The sequence below is a fragment of the Crocodylus porosus genome, unplaced genomic scaffold, assembly GCF_001723895.1.
Source record: "Crocodylus porosus isolate Cpor-Errol unplaced genomic scaffold, CroPor_comp1, whole genome shotgun sequence".
NCBI lineage: Eukaryota > Metazoa > Chordata > Crocodylia > Crocodylidae > Crocodylus > Crocodylus porosus.
In genome coordinates, this window is record NW_017728886.1 from 264,689,848 (window position 1) to 264,713,709 (window position 23,862).

The 23,862-nt window shown below is 40.8% G+C and overlaps 1 protein-coding gene across 2 annotated transcripts in view; it reads right to left on the minus strand.

Annotated features, from left to right (window-relative positions):
- Positions 1-23,862, minus strand: part of AGO2 (argonaute 2, RISC catalytic component) — a 51,684-nt gene that overhangs the window by 8,312 nt on the left and 19,510 nt on the right. For both annotated transcript variants that reach the window (XM_019553148.1, XM_019553139.1), the window contains exons 6-17: positions 23,487-23,574; positions 21,317-21,464; positions 21,024-21,143; positions 20,515-20,637; positions 17,907-18,040; positions 16,802-16,986; positions 14,053-14,212; positions 10,010-10,100; positions 7,991-8,185; positions 6,169-6,303; positions 1,678-1,779; positions 90-289 (exon numbers count right to left, since the gene is read on the minus strand). In XM_019553148.1, the coding sequence (XP_019408693.1) occupies positions 90-289; positions 1,678-1,779; positions 6,169-6,303; positions 7,991-8,185; positions 10,010-10,100; positions 14,053-14,212; positions 16,802-16,986; positions 17,907-18,040; positions 20,515-20,637; positions 21,024-21,143; positions 21,317-21,464; positions 23,487-23,574 (1,681 nt within the window). The remainder of the gene's footprint in view (positions 1-89; positions 290-1,677; positions 1,780-6,168; positions 6,304-7,990; positions 8,186-10,009; positions 10,101-14,052; positions 14,213-16,801; positions 16,987-17,906; positions 18,041-20,514; positions 20,638-21,023; positions 21,144-21,316; positions 21,465-23,486; positions 23,575-23,862) is intronic.

Sequence of the window (23,862 nt, forward strand, 5' to 3'; positions counted from 1 at the left end):
GACATTACTGACCTCCACATTTAAGAAGTCCAATCCCTAGTTCCTTTCAAACTTGTATTATTTTGCCACCACACAACGCAGTAACTCACCTATCATGTTCTTTATCCACCAGATGATACCTGGCTCTGAAGGCAACCAGGTGTGCATAGTATGCTGGTGCAGGGATGGAGACAGAACGAGTACAGCGTACATACGTATGACACAGCTGGTAGGTGAGAATCTGCAGTTCATCCGAAGAGAAACGATTGTCATCCCAGAGGACATGGTAATGAGAAGGTCTGCTTGTTCCCTAAGGGCAGATCAGAGACAATATTAAAAGGCATTTGGAAATGCTCAACTTCCCCATGTATTTAGGAATTCAAATACAATGTGTTGCCTCTACTGAACTGCAGGCTGTTCATTAGGCAGAATTCTCTTACCCAGCCTCCACTTGGATAGACAAGGGGTCACAAGCACTTTATAGCCTCTCCCTCCTATCGCAAATCAAACTCCTAAAGAGTAGGTTAAAGACATAAACGAAGGGAAGTTGCAGTTATCTGCTGCTCACGAAAGGCTTTTCCTTTAGCTGAAATTCCCTTTGAAGGACTGTTACTCCGAGGTGTGTTCACATGTACTCATACCTGCTCTCAGCTCTGCCCCACACTTCAAAGCAAACTCAGTAGAATGCAACAAAATCAAGGCAAGAACTGTTTTCCATTTCCTTGATGTATAAACGTTCTATTTACACCAGTCAGGGTATAATGATTTCTGGTCCAAGCTCTTTATATTTCTGTGCATATCAAAACACATCTTGACAAGTATTTGTACTTCTACATTAGGGAAAGTGGTTGTTTACCTACTTTGCAGCCAAGATTTAATGAGATCATGGCAGGCAGATCCTTGATAAGGCAGAGCCAGGTCTCTTCCATTTTACCATCCTTCTCGCAGAAAAACATGCAAATGTTACACTTAAACAACCATGCTACTACAGTGCAGTTCTGAGTGCTCTTCTATTGACTATGCCTTGTACTGGTGTTTCAGACTGCTACTACCTCAGCATTAGTAGCCTGTTAGCTCAAATGACAGACTCATGCTTCTAGTTCATATTAGACTTCCACAACAGACCAGATAAGGACTCTAAACCAAGGCAATTCTGGGCAAAACACTAAGAGGTCACAGCATTCTAATTTGAACCCAAGTTTAAAGTTTTCTTTTAATACAAAATTACATCTGACCTTAAATATGACCTTTAAGTGGGGGTAGGTAGGGCATAGGACCAGGAAAAGGAGGACAGAAAGTGGCAATAGTTCTCCAAAACTATGCGACATAATTCAAATAAAACACCCATTTTCTCAGTGAGAGTCTGCTCCATTTTTTTGTCCCTCCAAAAGTTTTTGCAGCTCCAAAAGTGGGACGGTACTCTCATTCCGATGAAAAAAAAGATCCTTGCTTTAAAATGTAGACAAAAAGTCCATAAAAGGACAGAGCATGGGAAGTTAACGATCTGTGAAGTATAGGACATGTCTGATTTGTTTCAAGACTTTTGTGGAGTATTTTTATTACTTCTTATGAATACTTCTGAGGGATGGATCAGTGTGGGAGATGGTGTAAATGGAATGCTACAGCATGCACTGCTTGTGCAGCAAGTACACGAAGGACCACCAACAAATACGGTGGAAGATGAAGACACAAGCATACCTGAATACCAGCATGACTACACAGGTAAAAGTCAAATTCTGATGGATGGGTGATTTTTGTGTCCACTGTCGTACCTGCAGGAATGTTTCCACTTTTTCCAACCTACAGGAACAGAATAAGCCACAAATTACAACAATGAGGCACAGTACAATTTAGTTAATTTTTCCACTCCATTAGACAGTAAAGAACTATCCAACGAAAGGAATACCAAAAGTAGAATATAAAGAAGAATGCTCAAATGCAATTTTTTCCCAAAAAGCCTGAAATAAATGACTAGCAAAAATGAGTTAATTCAGTCTGCAGTCAGGAAATTAGACTTCTGTAGTTCAGGTGCACCAAGAAAAAAACAAGTTTCACTAACACATTTCTTAGATCACTTGGAACATTCAATACCCATTGATAAAGTTTGGAGGAAAATTCCTGCAACTGGCTGGTCACCCCCGTTTCTCAACTTAATATCCTAGGGGGTATTATTCCACAGTTTACTTCTCTTCACAGCACCTGAAGAAGGGAAGAAGGTATACGATTCAAGAGCAGCCCCCCTCCCTAAACTTAAAAGGTCAGAATTAAATGCAAAAGAGAAATCCACACCTTTTGTTTTTTCTGCATTTGCCAATTGGGATCAGATCAGCTATAGAGAAGTATATCTATATACTTAGTGCTGCAAGTAAACAAATGGAGTCCACTAAACTTCAAAACCAAAGTAGCTCCAATTCTGTATCAGAAAAGGCTGGTGCTAGGCCAAAGACAGGACATGTTCAGAATTATCAGCTCAGGTTTAAGAGCAAGAAACTGCTCATTTCTAATGCCAAGTCCTTCACTGACCTTGGGGAACCACTTGCTTTAAATTTCCTCCTCTGTAAAAAAGATGACACCCATACATAAAATAGATATGTACTTGCATACATGCCTTATAGGGATGTTGTGAAGTTTAGTTAATAATCTTCAATGTTTTATGAGTAAGTGGTGGAAGTATGATAAAACATAACCTTAAATGGACTAGAAAAGTGAAAGACCATAGAACTAGCTAACAGTTAACATGGCTTTTCTAATACCAATGAACAGAAGCTCTGTTCTTGCTTCCAAGCTATCTAAAGGAACAACCAACATATGATGAAAACAATAATGGATGAAAATATTTGAGCTGAAAAAAGCCCCCCCAAACAACCTTGTCAACAGCAAAGGATCCGAGTATGTACACAAGATGTGGACTTCCTGTTAGTGGATCCTTATTGCTGCAGTTTTCGTTTTCTTAAGACTTTGCATCATTTCTTTCTAAATAAGCATGGAAACGAAAGTTTGTCTTAAAGTGAAAGCAGGAGGAAAGCCCCTAGGCCCCTGTAACACCACTGTTAGTGTGCAAATGTTTGCATATAAAACAGTAACTTCAGAGGAAAAAAATGTCTACAGTCTACGCCAGCAAACTAAGCAGACACAAAGAGAACAAAAGGGAAAAAACCACAGGAACTACGGTCTGGTGGATAACCAGTGGAACTGGGACTCAGGAAGTATGGTTCTACTTCCATAACTGCCAGTGACTTGTTACGTGACCATTTACTAGTCACTTCCCATCTACTTCTCCCCCCACCACCTGCACCTACCATCATTAGGGCATTGCTTTGGGGAAGAGATCATCTCTTATCACTGGCTACCCGGTTCCTAGCAAAAGCTCCTCAACCTTGCTGCAGCATCTCGGCACTAATAAAATTAACAGGCACTTCACTTTTCCATTGCCCAAGTTCAGCAAATTGTACGATTTTACAGGTCATGTAAACCTAGAGTAGTGCTGAATTTACTGATGTAGACAAATGATACATTTGATTCAGACATTATTTTGGCTAATTCTGGGGTAGCTGGATACCAGTGCTGCCAACCACTTGCTCTATTTATGCAAGACAGCACTGACAGTCTGGGAGAGGCTTACCCTTTGTGGTAGGCAACTAGTGCTTAGGAAAGTGCTGGGATTGACAACAGATTTATTTTCACACTAGCTTTGTTCCTCCTTTTTTTTAAACCTGAACCTAGACCAAGTAAGTTTCTCACCATACACTATACAGAGTAAATAAAGGAAAAACTACCGGTATTAATACCCCTCCCCATTCCCCTGCCTGCTTTAGCTGTATTCACCAGGAAGTCAAGGCAACAGTGGGTCAGAGTCCCAACTTGAGACTAACGAGAAGAGGCGTCTGTTGTCCTGTTTTCCTGATATCAAAAGGGAAGAAGTTAAGGCATGGTCAAAGGTTGTTCTGGCAGGGACATTTTCTTTCCACCTTATTTTGTCCTCTAGCCGCAGTTCCACCCCAGGGAGCGTGGAAATGGATGAAGTTCTTTAAACGACAACTGGCTGGATGCAGATGCATAAATTAAATAAGAACAGAAAGCCTACGGTCCGTATTGATGAGTCAGAAGAACAGAGGGATTTCTCATTAAAATAACCAACTGCTCACGTTAAGTAACCAGGCATCCAATATTACTGCTTAATGCTGCTTCTACTTCAACAACTACAATGCAACCGTGACAGCTCCATAATTCTGTAGTGATACAAATATAGCAAAACTGCTCCAGCTTAAACCCCGTTTCATTTAAGGGTCAAAGCTAGTGTCATTTAGCTAGCTTCCATTACCATAGGCTCAAGCAGACTCAACAAATCATAACATCAGCTACAGGCTCCCAAGCAGCATCTCCTCCAATACTTTTTAAAGTAGCTAAAACGTAAGTTTGTTCATACCCTTATTGATATGAATATTCCTAGTACAACCAGCGATTTCTTTTAAGTGATTATAACTATTAATGCAAATACCACTCACTTGAGAAGGATCTGCAGGACTGGATCTTTAATGCACAAGTTTTTGTCCAGAAAGAGATACCTCTGTATGCAAAGTAACTGTCTGAAGAGGGACACGTAGGAACTACAACTAAGCACAGCGAGATGAAAAGAAGAGTTTTGGACTGTATAATAAGGTTTCACAACAGAGGGGAGATGGAGCAACCAGCAAAGCCCAGAAGCATGGGAAACACCCACAGTAGAACACAGGCATAGCTACACCTAGATCATCCCCAACCAGTGGCTGTCCAACCTCTTCTTGAGTAGCTCCAGTGATGGTGAGTCTACAACTTCCCCAGGCACCAATTCCTATACTGAAGAAGTTTTTCCAGATATGCAGTCTAAACCTACTTTGCAACTTCGAGCCACGGGTCCGCACCCTCCTCTCTACAGCATGAGAGAAGAGGTGCCTTTCCTCTTCTTTATGGCAGCCTTTCAAGTATTTGAAGACTGCTATCATGTCCCCTCTTAAATACTGCTTCCTCAAGCTGAACACGCCCAGCTCCATCAACCTCGCCTCATAAAATTTGCTTTTCCAAGCCCATGATCATCTTTGTCCACCTGTGGACCTTCTCTAACTTCTCCATGTCTTTTTCTAAGACGCAGAGCCCAGAACTGCACACAGTACTCTAGATGAGGCCTACCCAGTGCTGAGTAGAGGCACTATCACCTCCCATGTCTGCACCTAATGCTTCTATTGATGCATCTCAAAAGCATATTTGCTTTGGTAGCTGCATCATACTGCAGTTTCATATTGAATCCACTGTCTACCAAGACTCCCAAATCCTTTTCCATAGTGCTGCCATCCAGCCCTGTTGTATTTATGTTTTTTATTATTCCTCCTGAAGTGTAACACCTTGTCTGTATTTGTCTGCACTGAACTTTATCCTGCTAGTTCCAGCCCTAATTTCTAATCTGTTGAGATTCTGCTGAACTGTGCTCACATCCTCCAACATGTTTGCAGTCCTTCCCGGTTGTGTCATCTGCAAACTTGCTCAAGAAGCTTTCTATGCCAGCATCAAAATTAAGTCAAATAGTTCCAGTCTGACTAAACCACCCATCGCCTTCTAAGCTCCATATAGAGAATACACTGAGATGAAAATGCCCATTAATGCTGCTTTCTGAAAAAGGAAGCTGGCCAGTCCTTCAGCCCAGGGGGGTCAAACATCTGTCCTGCAGTGCTTCTCCCTGGCTGGATGACTTGTCTCCAGATCTGGCCCACAGGGCTTTTAAATCACAGCTCCAAGAGCTACTGTGCCGGTGCAGCCAGCCATGGTGCCCATGCCACAGAACTTCTGATTCTTGACCGCAGCTCAGTATGCCAATCAGTGGTGGGGCAGCAAGCCGTGTTAACCTGTGCATGGTGCCTGTGCTGACAAAGTAGCTCTGGCAGCTCCAGTGAGAAGCCACGCAAGCTGAACTCAGCTTGCCAACTCATTTGAGGTTTACAACTCTACTTCAGCCCATGATATTTAACCCAGAGCCCACAAGTAGTTAGAGAAACAGATTTCTTCACAGATGGTAAAAGATATTGATTAATCCACAGATAATGCAATTTAAATGGAAATGAGTGAATTCAAATTTATTTAAATAAGAGGCAGCTTTGATGCATGTAGGGGGATTCAGGCAATGTGCTAGTCCTTGACAGGCAAATATTAACAACATACCCGTTCATTTTTGTCTGTACAGAAGAGTCTTGTGTGATGCCTTTTCTGCACAACAATAAATGTAATTCCTGGCTGGTAGTCCTTTTCTAATTTAATGCATGCTTCTCTGATAGCCAACAGTTCATGATGGAGAACCTAAAGCAAATTAACAAAAATGTGATCAATATGAGCTGCAAAGATAAAATTAGCATTAAAATTACTTTTAAAAACTGCCATATCATTTGCATTTTGTCCCCTCTAAATCATTCCCTTCCAGTGCTGCCAACGAGGGAGAGATCAGCATACACAAACATGTGTAGGATCAGACACTACTGGTTTCCCTTGATTTACGTGGTACATGTGTTCCTGGAGAACAGCGCATAAACTGAATTTGCATAAAGTGAACCCACTTTATAATGTAAGAAACAGGGATAGGTTCCCATGGCAGTGAGGGAGGGAAGACTACTCTCAGAGATGCACATGGCAGCCAAACAGAGGGAACAGAGCAGCACTTATCCCAGCGCTAGCTTCCTGCAGCTGCTGGGCTGCACCATGCCCTGAGCCTGCCAGGGCTCTACCTGTCCCCATTCACCCCAGCTCCTGCTGCAGCTGCCCTGGGAGTGGCTGATGGCAGCTCCCTGTAGCCGCTTCACCATGCCCTGGTGCAGGCAGCTGACGTCAGCTGCTCCACCATGGGCTCGGGTGAGTGTGGACAAGTAGAGCCCCAGGTCCTGCAGGGCATGGCACTCACCCCAGCTGTAGTGGCCCTGGGAACAGCCAACACCAGCTGCCGGCACCAGGGCACGGTGCAGCCCAGCACCTACAAGCAGCTGGCACTGCCTGCTCCCGAGGCAGCTGCAGCAGAAGCTGGGGTGAGTGGGGATAGGCGGAGCCCTGGGGGGCTAGGGGCACAGCATGGGGAAGCCCAGCAGCTGCAGGCTGCTGGCACTGGCTGTTCCTGGGGCTGCTACAGCTGGGGAGACTGAGGCCACAGCCCTTTCCCCTCCCCCCACAGACTTAACTGCTGGGGGGAGGGGGGGGGGCACATCTATGCTGATCAGATAAGAGCAAATTTACCTCGCATATAACAAATTATGGGTCTAAACATGCTCATTGCATAAGAGCAAATTCACATATAAAGAACCCGCACTAAAATAGAGGGAAACCTGTAAATCTTTCACTTCATGAAAATAAGTCATGTGTCAAGTCCAGTGGGCCACTAATGTATCAGTATAGCTCCAAACACAATGCCTAGACTATAAAAATATTGTGGCATGCAACCTATTATTAATGGACAGATAAAAAGGCACAACTGAGCGGTCTATTGAACAGACTACAACCTGAATGTTTTCCAGAGTAGGAAATTGAATATAAAATACTTAAATGTTTGTACTTGTCCCCAGTTCTTTGAGTGCAGTGTGTCAGGGAAGAGAGAGCAAGTTGCAATGAATTCTTACTAAAACATGGTAATATGAGAGTTGATACAATCTGGAATTTCTAAAAACTAAAATATCTTAATTATGAAAGAAAATATTGAAGTTATTTATTGACATGCACACATCAAATTCATACAAAGTTGGACATTTGGAATGGGATTTGGCATAACCACAAGAACTGCAGAAAGGGGATTAAGCTAAACAAACTTCAAACTGAATGACATTATACAATTTATTGTGATGCCCTTTTTATAAAGGAGCAGTTAAGATCCTGAAAGCTGGGAGGATGATTTTTCTGCCTTGTTCTGCTGATGCCCGAGACCTATTAGGAGGAAAAACAGTACTTATCCTAACTCCAATTTAACAAATGATACTATCAGAAAATTTCAAATGTCAAAAATATTAACCTGTTGAAACTGCCCCTCAGAAACGCCATCTCTGTAGAAAATAATGCGAGTTGGTTTAAATCTGGTTGATTTGTAGAACTGAATAAGTAACTCCCTGACCATGGCAGCCAAATCCTGGATGATTTCCTGACGGTGTTGCTGGACACGAACAGTGGCACAGTATCGATTAGGGTGAGCGTCCATACTACCAACGACCTGTTTAAATATACCATGCTTAAGACCAAACTGGTAAAGAGAATTTTCTTTCAACTTACTTTAAAAACAAATATTTAAAAACACAAAGAATTGATTATCTCACTGAATTACTTTACAATCTATGCAGTCTGTAAAGAAAAAGAGCAATACAAAGTTTATTTTACGAGGAAAGAAGTGTTCAGAATTCAAGAGTCTACCTATGACTATAGACAGTGCTACATCTAGGGTTTTGCAATGGTAGCAGCGTTTTTTTAAGTCTGTACTTCACCTCAATTTCAAGAAATAAAAGATTTCACAACTGGTTCATACCACAAAGATGCTGCTGGATCCCTGGTTCTTTCCTGACTTATGTGGTCTCTGTGCCCAGGAGCCTTTACTGCCTAACCCTCATTTGCATTTGTCTAGCTGATGACCAGGGATCTGTATTCTCCTTTTGCTGCAGAAAAGCGCAGATTTTTCTTTAAAGGAGAAAAATGAGAATTTTTATCTTTTAAAAGGAGAAAAATCACAGCTTTCTCCTTTATAGGAAAAAAATGTGGGAAGCTGCGGGTGCAAGTGGGTGGGGCTTGGCCCCAAGTGGAGCACTGCGGGGGCAGCTGCAGGCTGGATCTAGTCAGCTGGTGGGCCAGATCCGGCTCACGGGCTGTATTTTGCCCACTCATGAGGGCTGATCCATTATGGTACTTCTTATGTTCTTACAATGTCTGCCAGGGGCCTAAGATACAATCGCCTGTGTCACTGCAGTCAACTAGTTCGTAAATGACTGCATTAATTATCTTGAAAAGCCACTTGTAGGTTACTGTTATCACTGAGTGCAGCAGCTTCTCTGTGACGAATTACAGGGAGCTCATTATACCAACAACTGTTTGCTTCTGGAGGTAGTTCAAAATGCTGACTGGAATGAGACCCCCCAGTGCCAGGAGACTGCTAATGCAGTTAAGCCAGGAGTATGTAGATTCACACACCTGAGGGAGGGGAACATCATGGAGCTTATCATGGAGATATTTGGGTAGCCGCTACTGTACAGTTGCAGGGGAACCCAGGAAAGATGAGAGTGAAGACCCAGCAGTGAAACATTCATACACAGTATTTTTTATCTACACACTGCATACCTTCTGTGAAGCCTTAAAATGTGCATATTTGAGAAGTGGTTTGGCCTTCTGAAAGCAAACCACCAGCCCTAGCCCACTTCCAGCAAAGGATGCAACTGAAGGAAAACTCCCCTGCCTGCTTTGGTGCACGTTGCTTCGCAGGAGAATATCATGCAACTCAAGGTGAATAATGAACACAGAATGCCCAGCAAGGATCAGGGGCAAAATATAGAATACATCCTGGACTAGAGACATTCAGAAAGGTTGGCCACATGCACTTCCAGGTTGCTTTATTCCTCATATGGCAGGGGAGAAGGACAGTAAATTTCACAAAAATGCGCATTACAGAGATTCTTACTGGCAATCTATAAATGTTATAGCACTGTGAATCAATGGGATATAAAACTCTTAGTGGATTATAATATTGCTATCAGCCTGAAAAAGCTCCTGGAAAAAGAAAAAACAAACTTATTTATATAAGGTATTACAGTAATTTTCAAATCAGCAAGCTCTCACACAACATTAAACAATTATTACCAGAGAAAGTTCTCCAGAACAGGTTTCTGGAGATTATGTAGTTAAACAGTGTTTAACATTATAATTGGGGTACAAGATTTACAGGCTACTCTATTACAGCTACTTAGAAAAACCCAACCAACCAAACCAAAAAAAAAACCCCAAGCAGACTTAAATTAAATTACTGAAAGTCAAGACTACTACACAATTTACTCACTGCAGCAATGGAAGGCTTTTTTCCATCTCCAGCTGGTGGATGAGTGACATCTGCACCAAGGAATATAACAGGCTGCTGAAACACTGGTGGCCTAATGAAGAGAAAATAAATGTTGGAACAAATGTTATATAGATAATATTGGAAAAAAAATTGTAAGTGGCAATTGATGAATCCTAGCCATCCCTGTCATTGAGGAATGCATAATCTGTTTATCATGATTGTTGTTAACTGTTTGTATTCTGGTAGTGTCCTGACCCTGATCAGAGTTCCTTTCTGTTAGCTGCTGCACAGACATGAAGGGAAAAGTTTTTAAAACAGTAGGCTCCTGGTGCTCATTGATTTCCTTGGGAATCAGGCACCTAAATACCTTTAAAAATCTGAGGCAAGGGGCATACAATCTACTTTCACTAAAGTGACCTAAGAAGGTGAAAATTGTAACTCCATACTTCTTATAGCATCTGAAAGCAGGTTACATTTTGGTAGTCTGCACATCTTAACTTCCTCTAAGGAAAACGACATATGTGATATTAGAAACAGAGGCGAGCAACACATAGCTCTGTAGTCTGGATCTGGCCCATGGAGCTGGAGGGTGCAGGGCTTTCCCATGCAATGCTGGGTGGGCTTTGCATACGCTGTGCATGGGTGGTGGTTGCACAACCCTGCTGCACCCCAGACAGGCAGGCAGGGGAGGGGAGTTGTATATACTGGCACTCCGCTATGCGTGGGCAGCCAGGGGACTTTACGTGCCAGCACAACCAAGGAACAGTGGCAGTAGTGGGCTGGGTGCATTGGCTCTCAGCTCCAAAACCTTGTCAACCTTTGTGCTAGAGCATTAAAAAACTGAATATTTTGGTTTAAACTAAAAAAGCCTGAGTTCATCAGAAACTCTGCAGGGATTTTTCTAAGTAATTTTTAATTAAGGACCTCCCTAAATATTTGTATTGGGAATGTTTAGCTACATCAGGTCTGTCTGAAAGCTGATATTCTAAAAGGCAATAAAGTAAACTGAAATACCATTACAGAGAGACTAAAATTCTCCTTCTCCTAATTTGATACTTTCTTTTAGCTTTCTCAGAAGTAGTAGCTACAAAATGTACACAACTATTACTTTTCAAAATTTCATTTCTCAGGTATTTCAGAGCGTGTCTTCAGGAAGCAATGCCAAGATATGGTCATTTTAAAAAGCTTTATAATTCAGAATTTTTTTTTGGATACAAGTAAATGATAACCAATTAACAGTAACTCTACAATCAACACCAAAAACTCCACCTTTCGAGAACTTCACTATTTTGATGGGAATGTTTTTGTGTCTCTGTGGTTACTTATATTTTCATAAGAGGACAGTTTATCGGAAGAACAAGCAGAATTCTTATTTTTTTTGGGGGCATCATACCATAGGTGGGTGGCAGTTCATCGGATGGAAGAACACATCATTCAAATGAAAACATCCTACTTCTTAAGAACAGACAGATCTTTCTGGGTAGAAAATGACTGTTCAGAAATACTGATGTCCTTTTAAAAAGTAAAGTTGAGACACCTCAGCATGAAAAGCCTGTATTTTCTCTTACTATGAAGTCACCATAAAATTTTGTAGAAAAGCTCAAACTGGGGAGAACTATTGAACTACTAGCAAGTATTTATAAAGCTTGTGTTTCATGAAATGCATAGCCTGCCCCAGGCGATCGTTTTTACTTGCTTTTACATTTTTACTACAATGTTATGCAGATGTAATGCTTCTTCCAACTGTGCACAATTATGCTAGGTAAAGACATTCAAAAAGCCTGAGGCGGAGTTGATCTACGTTACAGTTTTCTGTAAGCGGCATAGTTTAGATGAGTAGCAAACAGAACACACATTTGCCCTCTGGCGGGAGGGGAAAAATCTTAGACCAGGTTTCGCCATTTTTAAACTAGACTGTGCGCCAAATTTCTGTTCTGTTACGGGTATAGACTGGTTTTTGATCACCTGTACCAGTCAAAGTGTAATATCTGCATCTGGCCCTTGTGCAGTAAATGCACTTTACAATGTGAAGGAAAAATGCTTCTCCTCTGAGCAGCATGTTTTCTAAGTGCTCGCTGCTGTATTACTTTTCAGTAACTGTTCTTCAGTTGCCCTCAGCTTGGTAAAGTAGAAGTTCGCTTATCTCTGCGAAACAGCATGTTGACTCTGAAAGCCGAGCCAAGTCAGAAATAGTTGCCATTTTGTCTTGAGAATGGGAATGCAATGACTAAAAGTGGCATTTTTACTTATTTATTTTTACAGACACATACACTCTCACTAAAGCTATTTTGTCTTAGTTTTACCCATGATAGTACTCCATATCTTACATAGTTGGACCAGAACAGCTGAATATCACCACGCTTCATTTTCCACTGAAAGCTCTGTTCGCACAGTCCTAATTAAAGAATATTTATTAGGTGATGATGCATGAGCCAGAAAGAATGCTGAATTTCAGATTCCAATTAGTTTGCAGGCCTGATGGTTTAAAAATAGGATTTTTTTTCCCTAAGTCAAACTGATTTAGAAGACACTGACATACAAAGTCCCAGAAAAACACTTCTACAAAGTCACTTTTCAAGAGCTACACTTATGCTGAAGGCTGTTACCAAGGCATCGCTCTAAGAACTAAATCTGGGGAAAAATATTTGGAAGTAAAAATAAAATATTTTTGCTGCTTTTCTTCCAGATGCTAAAATAAATGCCTTGTAGCTGCATGTGAAGCACTTTGTAGATTATAACACCAAAAAGAGAATTATTTTGCCTGAACTCCTGAACCCAGGGGATCTGAACATAATACACAGGGGGGAAGCAGAGGCAAAGAGGCTGTAGATGGGAAGGTTCATGATCCCACTCAAAATCACTTATAATGCAGGTACCGGAAAAATAGTCCAACACCTTCCAAGCCTATGCCTCATCCACTGAGTTACTGATGGCGATCTAAGGATATCAAGTGGATGGTAAGCAATGAAAACAAAACCAGCTCATCTCAGTGGCAGCAGTGAAAGTTTACACATGGGGGCAAGTTCAAAGAGGGTGCAGGAGGCTGGTCACACTCCACTTTGGCTGTGTCCCACATGCTGCAGCGAGCTCTCAGAGCTCACCATCATGTCAGCGCAGCTCCAAATGTGGGAGCAATATACATGAGCTCCACAGCACAGGGTCTGCCTGGAGTCCCTGCTTTCCAGCTCTGGAGCCTGCTGCTATTCTGCTTTTCCCCTCCCCAAATTCAGCAGCAGGGGAAAAGGAAGGGATGAGTGGTGACAGCAGCAGCAGCAACTGCTCAGCCCAGCTCCTGCTTTCACTGCAGTAGGAGGAAGTGGCTTTGGTTGCATCATGTGCCACACAGCCAACAGGGGTGTGGCTACAACCCTGTCACGATGATCCTGGACCTGCTCCTGTTTATATAAGAACAAACGATACGTGACATCTCGAAATAAAGTATGTATAGAGCCAATTCCCTGCAGCCTTTATAGTTTAAGTTTTAAATGACTAGTGGAAATAATGGTTCTGGTTCCAAAGTGACAATACAGATCAGAGCTTTCCTAAAGGTTACTGGAGTTTAGATTTTGGTTCTCTACCAAAGACCTACTGTAATAGTAGACAGCATTCACATTTTTCCGCTGGTAAGGCCACTCAGGAGTTCACAGCCAGAGTAGATGCTCCTTAATAAATTCCCCATATGGAACTGCCTCCACATACCCAAGCTGTAAGCTAAGTGAAGCACTCTGATTTCCCAGCATTTATGCTACAGCTGGCTACTACAATCCCTACAGCAGGAGACTGCAAAAAGTTCTAGTGTGAGATTCCTTGGAATGAACCTCTTATTTCAGTTTCCAACACACACGCTCTCTCTCTCTCTCCCCCTCTTTAAAATAAATGAGCAGCAAGATGCAAACTGCTGAAACAAGCAACCCTGATCACAATGGCCACGTGCAGATGGGCACAGGAGTGTTTTTAAAGTTGGATAAAAACACAGGATAAAAATGGCTATTTTAACATAAAATGTTCCCCTTAAAATTAAAAAACAAAAATGGATAACTTACCTTCCCTGCGGCAGTAAAATGTTATTTACTCCTCCTAATTTGACATTGATCTTTAAACAAAGATTGGACAAAGTTTGCGGTGTTGTTCTTTGCACATTTTTCATTTGAACACACTGGGTAGCCATCCCCAGTACAGTATCACCAACCCGCTTTACTTCCGCTACCAAGTCAAAAAAGAAAATAAAAACTAGTCAAATATTTAAATACAAGTATTTAATACATTAAGTGGCATTCTTTCAGGCATGATCACCTGCCCCAAGCACTATAAACATCTGTCCTGGAAGAAACCATTTTATCCTGGGAGAAAGTGCAATAGTTCAAATAACCATGTCTGTTGTACAGGAAGAAACCCTAACAATGTTCACAGGATAATAACTGCTAACAGTTTGTCCTGGACATTGCAAAATCTGTCTGAACAGTTGTCCTGGGATTGCATCAGTGAATCAATGGCAGAAAATGGTGATATGTAGTACACCAATCCCATGATATTTGTGTTCTGGGACAAACGCAGGCACAACCTGTCCTAGGACAAATGCAATGTCAGTTCCTAGACTAGGTGAATTTATTAATGCCATTAGCTTAAATGTATTTACCCATGCTGTTTTTGAATTCTCTAACTGCTTCCTGCTGAAGAGACAGTTTAACAGGATCCTAAGTATAATGGCACATTTATCATTCTAATCACTTTATTTTATACTGTTACCTCAACTTTAAAACAGTATAGAGGCACTGATTGCAACCCCAAAGTTAAGGTTCTATTTTGAAAATTAAGGGGCATAAATTCCTGTTCTGTTCTGCATGTAGGTGACCACTCAGCAACAAATTTCATGAAAGGTTAGAAAATGTCAAGCGTCTAAAAGAGATCTTTATTTAGGTCTGTGTAACAGATTTTACTAGTAAGCATTTAAGAACTTGGCACTGCATAAAGTCAGCTTTTAAAATTTTATTGCGACCATTTATATTTAAAACAATGCTGGGGATCTGAAGAAGAATTTATGTTAAGTAAATAAATTCTACATGTAATTTAAATAAAAAAAAAAAAAAAAAAAAAAAATCACTAATCCTAAATATTTTAACTGTTAAACACCAGGGGCTAGCATAGGAAGTGCAATAAATAAGACAAGTGGCATTCATTCAACCATGAATGAGTACTTTCTCTTCCAAGGTTATCAAGTCATCAGATTAAAATTTGTTCCCTATAACTAAAATGTATCATTTAGCAGATTGGAACATAGCATTTCTCCAGAGACTCACAAGTCCCTCTTAAAATAGCTAAAAACTCTTATTCTCACTATGACAGAGGCAGAAGCTGCCTATTGTTAAGATGATCGCCATTCCCTTCCAATCTTTGCAATAAAAATTCAGGCTGCAAGAGAACTAGTGGATTACTAATCCCAATGGGAAGCAAGCCAAACTGCCCTTTGGAAAAAATCCTGGACGTCCTCCTGTGCTAGGTAAGAAGGGACACCAAGTAGCACAAGGAAGTGGAATAGGACCAGTGCCTCCTCTTCCAGCAGTTAAGTGAGATTAAGAGGCATCCCTTCCCAGCATCAGAGGAACAACATGGGAGCTTGGGTACTCAAAATAATTTCTAACTTGAAACGGTAACACTAATTTGGAATCAGCAGTCTCTTTGAGAGGCTCAAATAAATGAGAGAGAGATCTGATTATTCTGCTCCTTCCTCTTTATGGGTCCTTGGTTCTTTACGGATCACTCCATTACAGCTGCCTTTATTTAGAAATAGGGAAAGTAAGGAGTTCAATTTTTGCAACTTCAAATAAAGCAACTGAGACACCGGACAGGATGAAGGGGGACATGCCATATTAGTGTATTTTGTTAAATGTGCCCTCAGCATGAAGACTGCAACTGAAACTGTAGAAAAATATGGACAGAGTTGCCCTATGACAAGCTATAAATTGAGAAAAGGAGATGGTTGAGATAGGAGGAAAGAAGGACAGAAAGAAGGAAAATACATCTACCAGAAGTGATGGAAAGTTCATGTTGGTATGAAGAGGAAGATCAGGTATGTCCTGCTCACCTGAAGCAGAATACACATGTACTCTGCAAACAGTACTGTTCTCAGTTTACCCCCAAGTGCAAATCAAGTTGCTGGTTTTGATCTATGAAATCCACATATGATTTCTGCCCTGGCTATTTAGACTTTTTTTAAAACTTTAATGTGCTGCAGTGAATAACTGGGGGGGTTGGAGGTTGGAGAGGGGAGAAGCAGTTGGATTTGGAATCTACTTGTCAAGTCTAGTAAGTCTGATCTTGGCAGAAAGTGACCTCTTTGCTCAGATCTTGCAGGAGGCTCGAGGCTTGAGCAGGTGGAATTTTTGGAGAGCTGCAGACAGTTGAGTATCTGTCCATTTTTATTATTTGCATAGGCTTTTGGATGACTGCAGGTACAGCCAGAGATTCTGATTATGTTAATCAATTGTAAGCAAAGAAGAAAAAAAGGCTTTGCTTTTAGAGGTGGTCTTCAGTTTTCTGACTTATGGAACGTGCTTCAGTGATAGCCAGCATATTAATGGAGAAAATAGGAATAAAATAAAGAAATGGCTAACCCGTTCAAGCTAAAAAGACAAAACTTAAATCCCATAAATCTTTATGACGTTTTATCCAAGTGCTTTCAAAATTTTTGGCATCCTAGTCTTTCATAAAACATGAAATTTGTCTCGCACACACACACACTCCGTATGCTTAGCCTCCTCCCTCACCCCCACCTCCAAATCAGCTTGCACATACCATAAACTGGAGTTTTCCCTGGTAAAATGACTACAACAAGCTGTAACCCAGCATAGGTGTTCTTCAAATGTCTGAACATGGGTTCCACACTATCTGCTCCCTGGGCATATTTGCAAAAACATGGCTGCCCCTGGATTGGCATTCCTGCATCTCTTGATATCTTCCTCAGTTGTTCTGTAAAAGACCTAAAATGCAGACACATTAAGTTAGTACAAAGGAACAGAGAATGCAGTTCTGTTCTCAGCTATGTTGGTACAAGCCTATTGTTGTTAATGATGTTAACTTGTATAAAACAACAAAATTTGGCTGAGCAGAATGGCATCTCTTTTTCAGATTAAGCAAGCATTCTCATTTAGCCATGAAATGATTTACTCTTAATTATTTTCTTCCCTGTTGCATTGTGAATGACATACAAAAACAGAACAGGGAAACTGACTGCAAAGTACTTTTGGGTACACAAAAAAACCCAACCAATTGGGGGGGAAAAATTCCCTTTATCTTTCAGATTTGAACAGTGTTTTAACTGTAGCTGGTAGAAAGTGAGGCATAACTTTGAATTTTTAAGCTAACCAAGTATTTTTAAATAGGTCCAATGCAGATACAGACTCTTCTAATCGAGTGCATAGATGCACACATTTGAAGCTTCAATAATGAAAAATGCTCAGTTAAGTACTTCCTTCACTGTCTTACTTCAACTGTCTTCTTTACTCTTTGCTAGTTTCTACTGCACAGTAATCAAGACAGACACTGCCATACCCAATGATGGATAAACTGCTTTTGATGTTGAAGATTTAATGATACTAGCAGAGGGGGAGAAAAACAACCCATCACCACCAAAGCCATACTAGATTCTACACTGTTTCAAATATAACATTCAATGTTTGTGAGCAAGAAAAAAAGAAAAAAAAACACAAAACCAAATCCTGTAGCTTGCAATACCTAAAGGGGGTGGGGGAGGGAGAATATAACAAAGAAAAAGTTTTTCAAAAAAGAATTACAAAAAAATTGTTATAAAAAGTATAAAAACAACACAATATTTCTACATGACCCATGTGTTGTGAAACCAGTAAGTTAAATAAAATCTATGAAAAAGAAACACACTTACTTAAGATGAACTTCAGTGCATTGGCGTTGGGGAGCAAAGCAGGCAATTGCCCAAACCTTGATTTCAATTCCAGTGTGAAACTGTTTATTCCTCATATCCCAGACTCCTTGAACTGGGGTAGCAATTGCTTTATTCTATATAAAAGTAAATAAATGGGAGATGGTTCATGTTAACAACAAAAAATAATAAGCCTTTTGCCCCTTTTTCATTCCAAAAACAAGGCTATCCTTAGTTTGAAATCTCTCAGAAATTTAGGCAGAAGGCAAGGCATGGTACCATTTTAAAGACTAACCGATTCAAAAAGGCAGAAGCTGCCTTAGACAACAGGCTACTTCATCATGTAGCATCTGACAAAGAAGGTTGTCACTTAGAAAAGCTTTTCTGAACCAGTTAGTCTTTAAAAGGTGCCACCACACCATGCTTTCTGCCTCTCTTCGGACAAAACACAGCTAGTAACCTCTCACAGAAATGGTGATGTATACATTTTATTTCAGTCTTACGAATATCATTATCCATCCTCTCACTATAGCAACATACCTCCAGTATGCAAGTCTGGCCAGTTAGGAACCTAAAGCTTTAGAAACAATTCAATTAAATATTTAAATTGCAATTTTTTTGTTCATATGTAAATCCCGTCATGTGTAGCATATACAAAACAATTAGAGTAAGTGAGGGCAGCAAGTGATAAGAGCAATAAACTTTGGTAAAGAAGTTTGAATTCCTATACTTCCCAAGAGCTTAGTGAACTTCCTAAGAATTTATTTATCCTTACAGCTGCCAAAACAGACAAAAATATTATCTAGATTTTACACATTGGTAAACAGAGGCATGTAGAGGTTCAATGATTTGTGCGAGGTCACAGAAAAAAGTATCTATGAAAGGTGAGAACACATCCTGGTTTCTGAATTACAGGCCTGCATAACATTCTCTGTCATTCCCTGGCTCAAGACACCTCTGAATCACGTACAAGCAGGAGTATGAAACTCATCCAGTCCTGCAGGCCAGATGAGTAGCACATGGCCAGTCCATGGGCTGAATTGCACATATACACCATCCCCCTTCCTATATGTTGAATCAAGTGTCCACAGAGCTCACTCCAGGACCTAGGTTCCCTGTGGTATCCACTCCAGGACCCATGCTGCACGCAATGGCCACCCTAAGGTGCATATGCAGCACAGATGCTGGACTGGCTGGGGCATGCACTGAGACACAAGTCCTAGGCCCTGTGTGCAGGGGCAGTCCCACATGCATCGTGTGCAACCTGGGAGTCTACTCCAAGACCTGAAGCAGCACCAGGGACTGGATGACTGGGCCCTGTGGGCTGGATCCAGCCACTGGGCCATGCCTTTGATACTCCTGACCTAGAGGATCACAAGTTATATAAGCAAGAGAAGAAGAAAAAAATTAAAAAACTCAATCTGAAACTGGAAATGCCCTCATAGGTATTTAGTGTTCTTGGAGGTGTGATGGGTCTAGTGCATCTGCCCTAGTATTTAGGGAAGAGAACGACAGTTTGACAGGATGACCCTTGGAGTTAACTCTCTATTTCCAGATGCAGATTGGTGGTACAGGTTTTTTCTTAAGCCTCCACTGAAAACCTATAAAGTTGAGAAAAATTACACAGTAGAGGACTCTTGGAGAAATCTAGTATCATGTAAACTGTGCCTGCAAATATTCTAATATGAAAAGGTCATTCTATGAACTAATTTTCTGAAGACTGGAAATAAGATGATACCACAGGGGGACCAATCAATTTGGATCAGGATCTGCCTCACCCACCTCAATGGGTCTCTAGTTTGAATATGCAGAATCATAAGCCCGTGGCAGAAATATTACAGATTAAGGGAGACAAAACATATTGCATTTTCAGACTCTTCTACATTACATACACTATAAAACTTTTATTTACTAGCTAATTTTGTGACAGTAGCACAAAGGGACTATGCATTCTTAACAGGCATCTTTTTGGTGCTACCAGAAAACAAACAATTTTCAGGGCTGATATCCATTCATAACCACTCAAAAGGATCATCGGGTGGCACTTGAAGTCAGAACCCAGGGATCGTACAATGGGTACCAAAAATCGGAGGAAACAAAAAACCAAAGCTATTCTTAAAAAAGTCTGCCTCAGTTTCTGTATCTATGAAATGGGGATAATCAGTAACATACTTACAGGCTAGTGGGTGGGAGCAGGAAACAGAAAAGCAGAGGAGAAATGGGTGCCAATTTGGGGGGTGTGGAGAGCGGGAACACCAAAATGGCAAGTCCCAATGGAGCTCCCACTACAATGGCAGCAGCCTGATGAGGGAGCCTCTGTTGCTGTGGCAGAAACCCACACCACTACTACAGCCCCTACTCAACGAGGTAAGGACTTGACACCCTTCCTCTCTCCCCCAACTGCCCACAATACCAAAATATGAAATTATCCCTGCAGGGATTAAATTTACTCATGTAGCATGGATTACAACTAGATCATGTATATGAAGCGCTTTGAAGGTAATAAATGTTCAGTGCCAAGTCCTATGGATATATCCATTCATGCCATTCTATCCCACGTTAAACAGCAGTATAATTACTTTAAGAGATCATCACATATCTGTTTACATACTCTGCCTCCATAAAGGATTGAAGGAGGTTGCAGGACTCTACCAGTCACATCAGTCATTTCATCTTTGACCATTATTCCAAATTCACGAACGTAAGGATCAGTATTAAAACTTGCACTTCGCATCTAAAATAAACATAAATAAATAAATATATAAATAAATATTCCAACAGGCAAAACAAAGGGCTTCTCATGTGATCCGATTTTTTCCAAAGCATCATCTTATTGCTGGTACCTAACTTGAGCTACTGAGAGCTAAATTTGAGTGATGACAAGTATTTACAGAGCCCATTAGCTCCCCATGGAAATGTGGATTTTTACTACCCATGAAAATTTGGCCCTGGATTTCCAGAACAGGTCCCCCGCAGAAAGAGGCCCACTTTGCAGATAGCATGAATACTTTCAAGCAACTTGTAATGAAGCAGATGTTATTTTATCAATGGTATAACTTGCAACTACAAGAGAAAAATTGTGTTCTACACTTTGCATTTCTGTTCTCACCACACACTTACCAATTTGCTTATCTCTTCTTGGCGGTCAGGTGCTGATCTTGCTGTTGCACGTATCATAGTGGAAGTCTGATTGTCTGTCAGTTTCTTTATACATCTCTGTCCTGCCACTATGTTGCACACCTATGATAACCCCACACAAATTTAATTTAAAACATACAAAAGGCATGTTACTTTTTTTCCTCTGTTTATGCATGCAATGATAAATAGTGTGACAACTGCAAACACAAAACCTGAAACATTTTAATTCATTTCTCTTTCAAAAACATAGTATATATATATGAAAGTTTGCTTGCCTCAAGAGGAAGGTATGTGTGTTTCTGCTCCTGTCCAACTTGTAAACATGGAAGATGAGGATAGCGCAGAACCAGCTTGTGCCTATCCTTAAAATACTGAGCCACAGTGCATTCAACTGTTTGTCCATTCTCCTGCTGAAGTGGGAATCTGTAGGAAACCAAACGTGAAAACAAGCCATTATTTTGTACACAACATTTTTCCATAATGAAATCAGGCACAATGCAATGTGGCCCACAGGAAAAGGTTACATAAAACAAGACCCCATGATAGCAAAGCATATGGGTTTTGGAGGGAGAGGAGGTGGGCAGAGAATGAAAATGAAACCTGTTTGGCCTCCAAGTACAAAAAGAACCTCCTCCCCCACCTCAATATCCACTTTTCTGTGGAGAGATTGGTAGGAAATTGAACACCTGCAATGAAATTCTCTAATTTTGTACTTCCTATTAAAATAGAACAACTTGGAAAGTTCCATTCCAGACATTAGCATACCGCTTTTAAAATAGACTGTGTATTGCAGTGGTGCCCAACCTTTTTGCCTGGTGAGCAGTGCCCAGTCCATCCACAGGCTGGACCCAGCAGGTAGTCCCAATCTGGTACCTGGGAAAGGGGGTGGTGGGGCACTATCTGGCTGCCTGGAGGGAGTAGCCCAGCCATAATCCAGCCATGAGATGGAGGGGGACTTGGCTTGGCTCTAACCCAACCCTACAGGAGGGCGAGAGGGGTTGGCTCGGCCTTGATCAAGCCCCGTGAGGGGAAGGAGGCATGGCTTGCCCCTATCTGGCTGTGCAAGGGGAGGGAGTGTACCCTAGCTCTGATCTGCTACCCTAGCCTTGGGAATTTGGCAGTAGTGATTGCCACTGTTACCCTGCCACAACATGCATCTTTTGCTGTGTGCCCATGTCACGGAAAACAATGGATCTACTATAAAAGCTAATACTGGAGGAGTTAACAGCAAGTCAGTCAAATTAAAAAGCTCCTCATAAAGCTACATATTGTTAGATTAAATACATTAGAAGATGCTGGTCCTGCAAGTTTCACACATTTGTGAAATGTTAAGAAACTTCTCTGTCAAGAAATGAAATTCTCTCTCATGAAAGCAAATAGAGTCCTTCACAAATCAAATAATTTAGGTATTTTTCTGTTAAGAAATAAGCATGCCATATGTGATTTAGTTCTCCAAGACCCTTGACAAGGTTTAAGGTGTGTTGCATTAAAATGACAAATTAACTTACCATTCATCACATTTTATTTATTTATTTATTTTAGAAGACAATAGTCAATACCAACAATTGACTGATCCGCTCATTGACTGACTTGTCTTCTCTATTTAGGACTAGTTACACAGTGCATCATCAAATAATAAAAAAGAAGAGGTCCATACAGTTAACTACCAGTTGGTGTTACCCTTATCCAACAGGGGTTTTTTTCTTTTTACAATAAAGAGTACTTCAGCCCTGCCTTTTGTATTTCTTCATACCAAAGGATTGCAAAAGTCAGGATCTTCAGAAGTTAACTTGCAACTCTCTTAGCTAGCATTCTAGAGTACTAAAAATTATAATACAGAAGTGCAGCAGGCTGATGAAACAACTATCATGAGGATAACCAAAATCTAAAAGAAGTGCTTGGCAAATCCTCAACTGTCAAGACACAATGGAACATAGCTCCTACTTATTCTATGTCAATCAGCTCCAGTTCTAACTAAGTAAATGGAAGTGAGAAGAAAACTAGGCATATGTGGAAGGGGTAAGTGTTTAACACAACAGAGTGCCTATCCCAATTCACTACCACTTTCCTACTAGCCAGTCACTGAAAGGACTGTCATCAATGGACTCTCTCCTCCTCCCCAGTGGTGAAATTCACACGGAAATAAAATACATTAGGTGTAAACTAGTGACGCGACTTAGAATGAAGGCAGTAACAATGGTAAATTGAATTCATCAACAAAGACAGAAAAATCGGAAATTAGTTTCTTGCCTTTTTCAGCAGTGTATGTTGAAGTGATGTTCTAAGTGAAAGCATGGTTTTACTGTGAAATCTTACAATGCTGTTATACATTTGTCAGATAGGCTGGCTGATTTGCAGAAGCAGTATTTAATTTAGGTTTCCAGAAATGTAAAGACATTCATTTTACTTTTAAAAAAAAAAGACTAGAAAAACAAAGTATTTTACGTTTGGTGACTTGCTGGTCGTCTGGTGACATTGCATACTCTATATTTTCTCTTCATTTGTCCACAGTGTGTTATCTCCACCTTTAGACCTAACAATTTGAAAACAAGAATTATTACTTTGTTTCTTCAAAAACCATTTTCAGTCCCTTAAACCCAAAATTTGGGACTTTTGTACCAGTTACATGCTTGTTATAATTTATGATTAACTAAGATTTTTAATTTATGGATTATCCCATTTAGGGGTGCACTGATAAAGATTTTTTTTAGCCAGTACTGATAGCCCATCATTAACCAGCCTTATTGGGAGATACCAATCCGATAGCCAATATGCATCCTGGCAGTGTGCAGAGCAGCATCTGGCTGGTAGGTCTGGGGGG